This window comes from Phalacrocorax carbo, chromosome Z, assembly GCF_963921805.1.
Source record: "Phalacrocorax carbo chromosome Z, bPhaCar2.1, whole genome shotgun sequence".
Classification (NCBI taxonomy): domain Eukaryota; kingdom Metazoa; phylum Chordata; class Aves; order Suliformes; family Phalacrocoracidae; genus Phalacrocorax; species Phalacrocorax carbo.
The window spans coordinates 12,804,378-12,817,308 of record NC_087548.1 but is presented as its reverse complement, the minus strand read 5'-3'; the positions used below and the strand labels follow the sequence as shown (position 1 = coordinate 12,817,308).

Here is a 12,931-nt window from a genome sequence, read left to right as displayed (position 1 = left end):
AAGAAAGTGAATGCAAACTCCCTGTGGCCGACAGAGTAAGCAGGCTGAGAAATCGTCAAGCACTGTGCATTGCATTGGGCTCATGGGTCACTTCACTCCTCTAAGCCTAGAAGAGACAGGGCTTTTCAGACTGGATGTTATTTACTTGTGCATTTCTCCATACACAGTCTTGAAAGATGCTATTTCACCTTCTACCCTGCTGTCAGCGTGCAAACTGAAGATTGGCCCAGCCACTGCTCTCAGGAGACTGGACCCCAGCTACTTTGAAAATCTGGCCACAATATCATGGCAGGAACTGTTGTGCACTGATCACTTTTGGACAGCATAATCTCAGCTATGGGGATTGAGCACAAGTAGCTCTACTCTCACATGGAACCAGATAGCTTTTTGTATATGACTGTTCAGAGGAGACTTCACAAAACAAACAAACAAAGTGCCCTGAGCACTGTATGGACACTGCTGACACCGTGGCACATTCTGTAATGAAGTGCTTGCTCTGTTATTACTAGTCCGAAGCCACTTGTTTGTAAATTCAACAGTGCCCTGTGTTCCAGCTGTAGTCATCCCTCCAGCCTCGAAATAGCCACCTTTGAGCAATCTACCTTTGTGTATACATACCACCACATGATGAATGCTTTGGGATAATTTGCTCTGAAAAAGTACCTTGTAAAACAGACTTGCCTTGTATGCAGGCAGGCAAGCTACTTGTAAAGCAAACATTTCTGGAAGGTTTTTGTATTTGGCATTCAGAGATTCAGCCCTTACCTCCAAGGCAGAGTGTCTAGAAATGTAATGAGCCAGATGCCATTATAGCAGTTAAAAACGAGTTTAGATTTTAATGGTATATCCAATAATGCAGCTATACAGGATTTGACAATGACAGGAGTTCCCACCTCTATATTCAGTGCTGAAGGCCTCTTCATATTCCTCAGCATCTGTCACAGAAAGCCAACCCTTAGGGGATTTGGAATCTGATCCGTTCAATTTTCCTGTTGTAAGCTGGCACAGAAAACTGACTCTATTAGGCATTTGAACCTGTGCTAATGAAACTTCTGGATCAGAATTTAAAAAATAATTTTTAAAATCCAATCAAATTATGATTACTTAAGCCTTATAACACCAGGCATTGCAAGCTCTGATTATTTTTCCTTTATTAAAGTGAATTTATATTCCTATTACCTTTATAACTGCCTCCACAAAGGCAGAAGGAAGCTCATGTCATGCCAATCAGCAGTCATTCTAGCCAAGCTTGTAGGTAACAAAACAAAACCAGCATCTGTTGGTGGTGGTTTGTCTTGCCCCCTAAATTAATCTTTCCCTTCTCCTACTGTTTAAAGGGGCAATGAGTCACAAGCTGACTGGTTTGCTATCTACAATTAATGGCATCGAACAGTCCTCTAATTTTGGCCATTTCTGGTAGATTTGAGGTAGGACCAGTTCATGATTGATCAAAACATTTCAAGTAACTGCTTTTCCACACTATTTACTTCTACTTCTTTATGAACTACCAGATGCATGGTCTAGATGACGTTTGAGGTCAGGATCAACAACTCGCCCTGGTTCACGAACCATCCAATTAATGACTTGTTTCACTGTGAGGTGACATGGAGAGCTCACCAACTACCTCTAAGCTTCTCCTTGCTATTGTACTTGTTGACTGCAAACTGATCTCCTCAGGACCAGAAGAAAGGCTGACCGACAGCCCTGCGCTGCAAGAAGTGACAGCTGGAGCAATGCTTTCCTGTGGGGCGAGCTCCATTATCTGTGGTGAGGAACTCACTCTCCTCCAGAACATTACCTCACAGCTCTCTGGGTGCAACCAGCTGCCCAGATTTAACTTTGAGGTGTCCAGCTTTACCCTCAGGAAGCAAAGCCCTGGTGGTAAGCACTCTGGTTCATCATCCACCAAGTCCTCTGTCATCCTAGAAAGGCTGTTGTCTCCTGAGCAACTGCTACTATGGAAGGAGGAGTCCACATAGTACATTACTGATCATTAATGCTTAGGCATTGGCACGCTTTGGCTTGAAAGCAAATTTTGGGGAACTACCTAAATGTGATTTAAGTTCATTATGAAGGTGTCTGTAGGTGTGTACTGCTGTTTCATGTATATAAATTACATGTCAGTTACAGAGTCCCTATAGCATGTGGTGTAACTGGGAACTGTTCTTTGCCAATATGGTGAAGCGCTGATAACAGTGCTCAAATGAAACGGCATACATTTTCCTTTTGCTGCTCAGCCAATGAATTCTAAGGACATCAGCTATCACTGACAGCAGGAAATGCTACTTGGACTGCATGATAAATCTGCCTGGTAGAGTAAAGCAGAAAGCAGTATTAGGAAGCTGGGTCACTGCCATATGTCACATTCAGACCATTGCTATCAGAAGCTGGAGCTCAGCAGGCTTATGACGTCCATTCTGTGGGTGTATCTGAGATGATTCAGAGGAAGAAAGCTAATGAAAAGTTCTCTGTGCAAAAAACAGGTAAAGTACCCACAGCACGGTGGCTTCTGCTCTCTGAGCAAATGCTCCAATTCCAGTGGAAACAGTGGCTGGCATGGCTGTAGCTCTGTGTTTGAGACTAAATGTGCAATGCAGAAAACTGGGGTGCACACAAAGAGGGAAAAGGTAATCCTATATTTACATTTCAGGGAAGAAAGCAGGGCCCTTTGAATTTCCTGCAAAAATTTGGACTTGGCACTTCAGAGAATCCGGTCCTTGAAGTCTGATCCAAGCATGGCCAAGGCTGGAACCTCAAGTTCTCTGCTAATCTGAATGGTGGCATTTACAGAATAGTGTTATGAACTTCAGTTTAGGTTGATCTTCTGCTTCTCTCATGGATGAAATGGAACCCATGAGTATAAGAATTTGCTGTGAAGGGCTTCCAAGTTTCCCAAGACGTGTCAGTAGCTCTTCTTTGGTTTCTACACGCACTGGTGAAGCGTGAGCAACCAGAACTGGAAGGCCCCTCTGCAGCTGAAGAAACAGATACCTCTTGCCTTCTAGAAGGTTGAAGATGTTAATCAATTCACACCTTAAAGCCAGAGAATATCTGAAATCATCACATCTGATCTGACATAGCAGCAGCTAAAGAATTTTGCTCTGCTATCCTATTTTAGCTTTATGCAAGTTAGAGAGTTCATCTGGCTCCAGCTTGAAGTTGCTGATTTTTGTTCTGTCTCCGTCCACCAGCACCCAGGAGCTCCCCTCTGCAGAGGTGACCATGAGGCAGGGAGCTCAACAGATCCAACCTCCCTTTAGTGTCTTGGTTGCACTGAATTTTCATGCATCTCCCACTTTCCTATAGGATTCAAGAGTAAGAACCCTGGAGTGCTGAATCCAAACAGCTGCCGGCTTCTCAAAAACTAGGGTGGCCTTAGCTATGGCACATGGGATGCAAAAAAGGAGCAGTCAGTAGATACCACAAATCCTTTGAGAACATTCCTATCGAGTCTTGGCTGTTTCTAAGTTGTCCTGCACTTTGTTATTCAGCTGGCTAACTCAGGAATTAAAACGTGGCCTAACCCTGGCTGAGCAGTAAGAGGAGTGCTTCCTGAAGCATTAACTGTACAGATTAGCTTGAAACCGAAGGCATGAAAATTGTATGATGACAATCTGCTGCTACTCAGCAGCTAATTCCTTGGCTTCCCAGGCAGTGCTTGTCCCTGATACTCATCCTGCATGCTTAACTTTGGAAAAAAAAAACTACAGAAATGTTTTAAACTAGGCTTCCACAGGACATTTAGGCTTCAGCACTGTGCAATGTCGTACAGCACCTTTTAATGTCAGTGCTGTGAGTTCATAACTCATGAAAAGCTAAGCAAAATAATGGACTGCAGAAAGCCATCTCTCAAGCAAAATGAGAAAGGTTTATTCTGGTGTCAGGGACAGTGCACTGAGCAGGCTGAAGTCTGCAGGAAAACTGCAGAGGTGGGTGGAAAATGCAGGTCACATTAGGTTTCATTAGATAATGTATGAATAATTAAATAAATGGGACCAAGTTCAGGCAAACACTAGCAATGAATCCATATAGGCCACTTTAGCACAGAGCTAAATTACAATCTCCATTCCACGAGTGTATTGGAGATGATTCAGAGGAATCAAAGGTATCAAAAGGTATTTGTGTACCCAATTTCTGTGCAGGACATGCTCCCAGATTCCACTGTTCATTATGCTTTTAATGCTACCTGCCACTCCATAAACACTGCCTTTCCAAAACATGCTTCAGGAACATCTGAGAATGCTATTGAGCCACAGTGAAGCTGTTTTGATCCCATGAGATCAACACAGCTCAGAAGGGAAAGAAAAATATTAATTATAAATCCTAAAAATCATTTAAGATACTACTTTCTCTGTGTGTGTGTGTCTGTGTGTATACACGTATATATGCCTTGAGATTTCAAGCACAGACCCAAGAGAATCCTTCCACACAGAGCTCGCTAATGCTCTGCTGCTGTCCTTATTGTTTCTGACTAGTAATGTTCACAAACCCTGTTTTGTGCCTTCTGAGTACTACAGTTGGAAAAAGAATATGGGAAGAGAGTGCAAAGTTACCACTCCTCTTCTGGGGTGGGGAAACATAAAGGAAGGCACTATATCAAGGAGACCAATCTCAAGAAATAGTACTGGGCAAGCACTTCTGTTCCATGTTACGCCATTACACTCCAGGGTGACTATGGATGAGCCCTGTCCCTTCATTTCCCTTGCTGCAAAAGGGAGTAAGTGATATGGATATCCACAGGAGTGTGTTTTGGATGCACTGGCAAAGAGCGCTAGGTAGCAGCAGTATTTCAAAGCTTTCCAGAGTTGTGCAGTGCTACAGCTGTAGATGGAGATGGATCTGCAAATCAGATGCAGATGAAGCCACAAGTACACAGTACCTGAAACCAATCCCCAAGTTCTGCCTTCGCACATGGTACGTCTAACATACCTGCCACAGGAACAATGGCATATTTGGTACCCAGTTCTCAAAAACATCTTTGAGAACACAAAGAAGTGAGCTATTCAAGATGACCAGGACATATCACCATCCTACTTTCTTACTCCCCCAAGGAAGCAGTTCCTTTTTCAATAGAGAAGTCAGGACAATGCTTATGTTTGTGCAGACTATTGTGTGATGTATAGATGAATATAAATCAAATTTGTTACAGGAAGTAAGAACTGCCATTTCTGAAGGAGAGGATAAAACCCATAGATGCATTTCCAGGAGCATGATGGTCTACACATTCTACTTTCAAAGCTGTTGTCTCACCAATTGTTACTCACTAGCCAGGCTCAATCTACGTCAGAAAAAAAGGACTACTCAGACTAGGACAAGACCTTGTTAACTCTAGCAAAACAGAAGACCTGGCAAGTTTCAAGTCAAGAAGCAAGGTACTACACAGTCACCAAGAGGGAAACTCCTGGGGACAGCAAATAATGCAGGCACCTAATACAACACGACTTATTTCTGGTGGTCAGCAGCAGCCTAATGAAGTAGACAAGCAGCATTTGAAAAGAAAAAAATAATTTCCAGAAACCAGCTTCCTAGCATGGTTGCCTGGTTTCTTCCCATGTATTTTATTGCTCACAGTCTGGGTTCCTCTCTCTCTCTTTTTTATTTTGATTCCACAGGAAACAGTGGATTCACCACCTCTGTTCTACTTTACCTATACCTCCTGGGGAAGGTTTTGAAGGGCAGAATGCAGAGAAGAGGTCTAGGCCAGGAAAAGTAGCCCACAGTCTTAATAAACACTTTTTCTTCCTCCCCCTATTTCACACACTATCAGGGGGTATTTTCAATTTGCAGGTGTATTTTCAATTTGAAATATGGGGAAACCCCACTTAATGGCCACCACTATGGAAAAAAGGTGGCAAATTGATTCCGTAATGGAAATTAAGTGCACATGGATTAAAACTTTATAAACCACTTCACAAACCATCACAAGTTTCTTTTTTTCCTGAAAAATGAGCATTTAGGTACCGCTGCTATTACAGCTGGAAACATATAATTCTAGTTCTTGATGAAGCGCTTAGAAATTAGGATTGTTGAGATCACATGAAAAAAATGACAGCAGTTTTCCTTGGCTCATGGGGTAAATATATTTGGTGAGATTTCTGCCACTTCATAGAACTCTGCCACTGAACACAAGAAAGATTTGAAACAGCACTACAGGCAAAACTGAGGTGCCCATCAGCAAAGCTGACTTTTGTTTTGGCATACAGGTCATAGCACAGATTCTACCACAACACAACCAAAGAGAATGCACTTAGGCTTTGAAAATATTTTTTCCTAACATCTGTATCAGCAGGCTTTTCTTCATCTTCTTGAATCTTGAAAAGCAATGAAAAAAACAAGAGAAAAAACCAGATACACGGATTATATCAGAATAGACACAGTGATCCTGGGGAAGAAAACCTTATTTCCATAAAAATGGCCATCTCAGAACAAAGAATGAAAACTAAGATATTTATATTCATGGACATAGCTGAGCATCCAACAAAGCATGAGTACAGAACTCTTATTTGCATGCCTGCAATATGTGGTCTGCAATATATTAGATATTGTACATTTAATGCCAACGGTACTGTCCCACATTTATATACCACATAATATGACTTGATGTCACCAGTTCTCAGACTTAACTGCCTGTCTTCAGTGCTGTGAAACCAGCATCCATCCCCACATTCAGCCCACATGCACAGAGTACCTATCCTTCTCTTTCCTCCTCCATGCTATTCTGCCTTGAAACACTCACTCCTGCATCTTATGATAAATTTTGTTGAAAAGCCTTCAGGCATGGATGACCCCTCACATTTCTTATAGTGCCAGGTGTCACAGGGCTCTCCTTATGACTGCAGTCTGCAAGTACCAGCATGATGCAAATAACCTAGTAACAGTGCAGTAGGAATGAGTAATAGTCAGTCTTTTAGTGTTCTTACCTCTTTACCACCCATGGCTTCAAACATCTTCTCCAGCTGCACCCTAAGCTGTTGGATGTTATTCATCAGGATGCAGGGCTGAAGGGACAAAAGCAGATGTCTGTTACTGCTCAGGATGCCAACACATTTTCACCAGTGGTACAGTCTTGTGCCTCAACACCCTTCCCCAAGTACCACCAGATCTGAGAGTCCAACAGGAGGTAGGGCATGCACAGATTTCAGCAGTCAAACCTAAAAAATATAAGTCATCTTCTTCTTCAGCTTGAAATGGGATGGCCAGTTTCAGAAACCCCAGATTGGGGAGATCTCTGCTGTTTTATTTTCCTCCTCAGCTTTATCACAGAGAACAAGCTGACAAGAAATCAGTGTCCGGACAAGGCCCAACTCTCTGCAGCTCCTGCCGTGTCCTGCAAGAGTCCAAGCTGTGTCACCTTCAGCTGCTGAAAGCTGCAGTGTACTATTGTGAACTGTGTACATCCCAGATCAGAAGGGGAACTGCTAGCCAAGGCTGCATTTAGAGACACATCTGGGTGCTGCCAGGCCAAGCCTGAGGGCAACAGTCAAAGGCATCTTGTGCAATAGACTCTTGCCTACAGTTACATCCCCAGTACAGGTGTGGGAGATAGCAAAATCAGCCTGGGACAGACCCAGGGTTCAAAAATGTAAGGTCCTGTTTTATTCCATACACAGAATTTTATTGAATTCAGGATTAAACAGCAAGATAATTAGATGGAGACAATAGTAAACCAAGAGTGCTGCTATGTACCAGATCTACAGAGAAATCTGCGCCCATTTTTCTTTTAATCACCTCTGTGACACACAACCCAGACAGGTAGAGTGGAAGTTAATTCCAAGGGGACCTGACAGCTGCAAAGCACTGCAGATCATCTTCTGGACCTAGATTTATTTTATAGCCAAGCCAGAGTTCAATCCGCAAAAGCATTCGAATTATGGTAAAAATAATACTGAAAATCTTTCACCACACAGTGAGGTGCAGTATAAGAAACTTGGTTTCATCAGGACAACTGTGTGATTCCTCAGGGCAGAAGAGAAACTTAGCATGACTCACCAGTTTCTCCTTGGAACAGTAGGACTGGAAGCTCTTGGAGAGGATGTCAGCATACTGCATCAGCACTTTCCCAATAGTCTGTGAAGACAAGATGTGTGCACTGTTACTTGTCCTCTACCACTGCAGAAGATCTCCAGGAGGTAAAACAAAAAAAAATCATACTGTTTTGCATCCCACTAAGGGAAGGACAAACAGCTGGATGTTGAGGGTTTTACCTTAGCAAACCTCCTGTTATAATGAGCAACAATGACAGGGTCTGGGCACTCCAGCTTCTTAATGATCTCAAAGCTCTGATTGAGTTGGGTGAAGACATCCACCACTGAGCAAGAGAAGAGAGCATGCTCAGATGTTTGCTGGAACTAAAAGAGAATTACAAAGAGTCATTCTCAAAGGAAAAGATCTGAAACACACCCATTTCATGGGTGTCTCCATCATCTGCCATATTGGAGGCAGAACAACTGTAGCAAAACCCACATCTTCCTCAAAATTCATCAAAAGCTCTCCAAAAGGCCCAGAGAAGCCAAACAGCCAATGCTGTTGGGTTATTGAGTTTATTGTCTTTCACTAGTATGACACGACAAGCACCAAGAAAATGCAGCATGATGCTGAGACCCTTAATGAAATGCACGGCTTACCTGTCAGTTAATGAGGAAAGAACAAGAGACTGACTAGCCTTTTTTTTTATTTTTTTAAGATTTTCTTAAAGAGAATGCTTACATTAGCATCACAGACTACAGCACCAACAGTGACTGAACAAATGGGACGGCTGTTGTTCTCCATCAGGAATATTCAGCAAATTAAGTGGGTTAAGGTCACATTCTTGCTGCATGACTGAGTACATGCAAAGTGCCTTATATTTCAATTACCTCTCACGAACACAGAAGGATGAAAGAGCACCAAGCCACTGGCTGACAGATTAACAGCGGCAGCACAGAACAGACATAAATGAATGACATGCAACTTGCTATTAAACAGCTCCGTGTGACCTGTAGAGAGAAGTCCTAAAATAAATTAGTTTCTTATTTGTTTAGAAAGCAAAAAGGGCTGCATCTCCATTTGTATGACAGCTGAATTTACAGTATTGTTGTTTGGTTCTGGGCACTGAAAGATATAACGCCAGTTCCTCCACTGAGAGTGACCTACATACCCCATCTTTTTTATCTCTCTCCAGGGCACCATGCAGGAATTCCAGGGAAACGTCTTCATTTTCATCCAGCCACTGCATCACAAACTGCTCAAACCAGCTGCAGGAGGGACAGGAAAGACGGCAAGTTACAGCAAGAAACACAGCACCCTGACAAGGCTCAGACAGTGCAGATGTTTCAGCAAGCCTTGTGAAAGCTTGCCACTGTTAGATGTCTGAATGCCCTTATCTGTGTGTGCAGCCAAAGTTCCCAAGAATACTCCTCCCTGTACACAAGCTACCAGCAAGCAGGGGCTGTACCATCACTTTGCTGGACAAGCAGAACACAGCCCAGACCAGTCTCTGCAGATTGTTGGTCTTGTGTTGGATTTGTCTTTCTCCCCGGTCCCTCCTATTTCTTCGTACCTTCCCCATTTTTCCCCTTGAGGATGACATTTAACTTTGCATCATCTCAGAGCACTTTGTCTTTTCTTCCCCTTTCACCCATGTGCCAGACAGGACAAGGGAGGCCTCCAATGCCACTACCTCTGCATGCTAAGAGGGACTGCACACTGTCCTGCTGCCCATTTGGGTCTACCATCTTTCACATGAGAGCTGCAACTAAGTATAAAGGGAGGAAAAGTGCCTGTTTTCCACAGCCCTTCAGCTGTTTTATCTGCAGATACAGAAATATTTCTGGAGTGCCAGGAGGAAGAATCAAGGCTAGAAGTTTTCTCCACTTTAATTCTACTCTGTTTCCCCAGGCCTTCTCTAGATCACCCTCCCATTTCTATGGGCTGCTCATCTCACTGTTAAGATGCTTGACTAAGATTAACTTCTGGTGATAGCACAGCACATCTGCTAGGGCTTGCAGGAAGCTGTCCAGCCCTGTAAGCAGCTCTTCCTTGTTTTCTTTTAAAGAAGCACAAACTTAGTTCATGTTAAGTGCTGGATCAACAGCCTTGGAGCATGGTCAAGTCCCCAAATGAGGCAGTTCCTAGAAGCAGGACAATGAAGTTTGTCTCTGTTTCTTCTCCTCACTTAGGAGAATAAGCTAAATGGTAGAGCAGAATCCAAGAAGCTACTGAAACAGTCACTGCTGTATCTCAGGGAGGTGCCTTACACAAGGTGGTGTCTGGAGCTACCTGCTGTACTGAACAAAAGGCTTCTACACAACCCCATCCGGGCCAAATAGGTAAGGTGAGAAGCGGCTTCAGTGATGGGAACTTACAGCTGGTCATCCCTCTGTGCTCTGCCCTGTGGGACGTATCCATGTAGTAAAAAAGCAGGGTGGGGGGTGGTTGTCTGTGTTTAAGCAACAACATAGCACTTAGAGCTTTATTTAAATGTCTGTCTAGATTTGTGATGTGCAAGTGCCAACATACCGCAGCTGAAGCAAATCTTAATTTCAAATATTACTAAACAGCATTCATAAATAAGGGGAAAAAAGTGCCCATGTGTGATTTCAGTCCATATAAAAGATTATTATATGAGCTTCACAGAGTACAGCCTCCTCTAAACAGGCAGCTGTGTTCATAGAGATTGTGCTAATTATGGGCTGAGTTTGCAAAGAACATGAAAGCATGTGCCAGACATGAGAGGGAGATCAAGAGCAGATTCACAGACAGAGCATACCAGATAGCCTTAAATACTTTCTACACTTTGAAACATAAAGCACATCAGTGCTAATATTGGAAATTGTAACTGACACAGTGTTAAATGCCAAAAGGAACCTGTCTATGCAGCCCTATTTAATATGGACAGCAGCAGTGGATCATTGTCACAGACATATGGACTTACTGCATTCTGGAAAAACTCTTTTTGAATGGCACTTCAGGCTCCTAAAAGTCAGCATATTTCAGAGACTGCTGCAAGTTTCTTGAGCTTGCAACATTTTTTAATTAATTACAATAGCCTGTTTTACAGCAACAGCTCGATCCTTCAAAGAGAAGCCAGGCAATTTACAAGGAAGCAACTGCACATCTCCCACCTCTCTCGCCATTCCCAGGCTGCAAGTTGCTGACTGCTTCAAATGTCATAGAACCATGTACAGTGAGTAGTACTTGTTTGTGCCAGAAGCCATGATTTTCTCTCTGAGAAGCAGAACTACTTCCTGATTAACATTCATCCTTAGTTACTGCACCACATGCATTAGGAAGGGCCATTCACTGTTAACAACAGTCATTGCCCATTTTTATGGCTACCATATGTTGATATACAAAATCAACTGCATAGGTATTTTACTGTTTTACCAAATTGCCTAAACAAAGGTAGTAAGGAAAAAGGTAGTAATGGAGGGGTGGTGAGGGGAATTACCACCAACCCCCTCCCCCAGATAAAAACAAAAAAATTCACTAACTCCATAAAGAGCGCACAGCATATCACTTGGATCAGGTCAAGAAATTCCATAACTACATGTGCAAAGCCAGCCTCAGCTTTGCCCCTTAATGGCTGGCAGGAAAACACAAGAGATATAAATTGTCTATAAATACTTCCAGTCTCTGGACACATTCAGGACCAAAATGTGCTTTGAGCTGTAACACAAAGGTAGAGTTATCTTAGACCAAATACCCCTTACAGGGTTTTCTATCAGGTCTTGTGCTGCTGAGCAAGCGAGGGGGGACTCTGAGCACTACACAGGCAACATATCCAAAATGATATTCAAAATTGTCTAGCAAAGAAACTAATAAAAATAATCTGATTTCACGCAGAAATAGCTTCAAAATGTTGTTATATGGCAAATATCTTCTTCCTCGTCTGTTTCAGTTATTGATCTAGAAGCAAATGCCGTAATGACTCACACACCAGCACACAAGGCAGAGGCTCATGGTGCTGCTTCAGAGATGTTCTGTGCTTGCAGGGGTCAGCACAGCCTGACTCAAGACAGCATAGCCAACCTTTCCAAATGAGGTTTGCACAGAATATGCCTCAGTCCTGTCTGCCAGGAAAGGGAGTGGTGCTTTGTGACTACATGAAAGTTTACCTCTGTTGGTTGCACAACAGTAACGTAACACAAAAAGCTTCAATTTCAGCTTGGCCATAAGCCTGGCTCCTGTGGTCTCAGACTTTACAAGTGAATTAATCTTGTTCATTTGCTGTATTGATGCATGTGAGTACCCAATAAACATCCTGTGGGCCTTGGCAAGCACAGAGGCAAGAAGGCAGACAGGGTTTAAAAGAGTACAATAATAAATACTATATTTGATGAAGTGAGCCAGAAGAATAAGACAGGATTTCAAAGGATAGATGGATGCCTTCCACCATCAGAGAGGAGGTAGTCTCCAGTACAGCTATGATACTAGCTGCATGCTAACATCAGTATTAAAACAAAACATAGAACACTTCTTTACACATCTAAAAAGCTAAGGTTTTTCAGAAACTGACAATTCAGTTTTTAACTGGCAGCTAAAAAGTGAAGAGAGGAAGTTTTGAAAATCCACTCCCAGCTATGTTGCTACTTCAGTTTCAGAAACTGCTGCAGAATTTCAGGAAATAAGGGGAGCATAAAAACTTCCGCTTCAATACTTTGGAGCCTTCACTTCAGTCATATCTCAAGGCTACCAGAAACACGGTTTCTCATAGTTTCAACATGAAAAGTGAGTTTGTGCATAGCCTCTTGTCTGTCGAGTAGATAGACAACTCAGCTGTTCCCTGGACAGCAGCAATTTACTTTCATCTATGGAGTTTACTGATGTGCAAACCTGATGCATGGACTCCTTTATTTAAGGAAGCTTCAAGACTAAAAATACTTGTGATGAAGCAAATCAAAGGAAAACAGCACATTGCTGTAATTGATAGCAAGGGGATAGTTCATGACAG

At 42.7% G+C, this 12,931-nt stretch overlaps 1 protein-coding gene across 3 annotated transcripts in view; it reads right to left on the bottom strand.

Moving 5' to 3' along the window:
* Positions 1–12,931, bottom strand: part of UNC13B (unc-13 homolog B) — a 219,221-nt gene that overhangs the window by 28,196 nt on the left and 178,094 nt on the right. For all 3 annotated transcript variants that reach the window (XM_064439130.1, XM_064439128.1, XM_064439129.1), the window contains 4 exons: positions 9,137–9,233; positions 8,205–8,348; positions 7,990–8,067; positions 6,921–6,998 (listed from right to left, as the gene is read on the bottom strand). In XM_064439130.1, the coding sequence (XP_064295200.1) occupies positions 6,921–6,998; positions 7,990–8,067; positions 8,205–8,348; positions 9,137–9,233 (397 nt within the window). The remainder of the gene's footprint in view (positions 1–6,920; positions 6,999–7,989; positions 8,068–8,204; positions 8,349–9,136; positions 9,234–12,931) is intronic.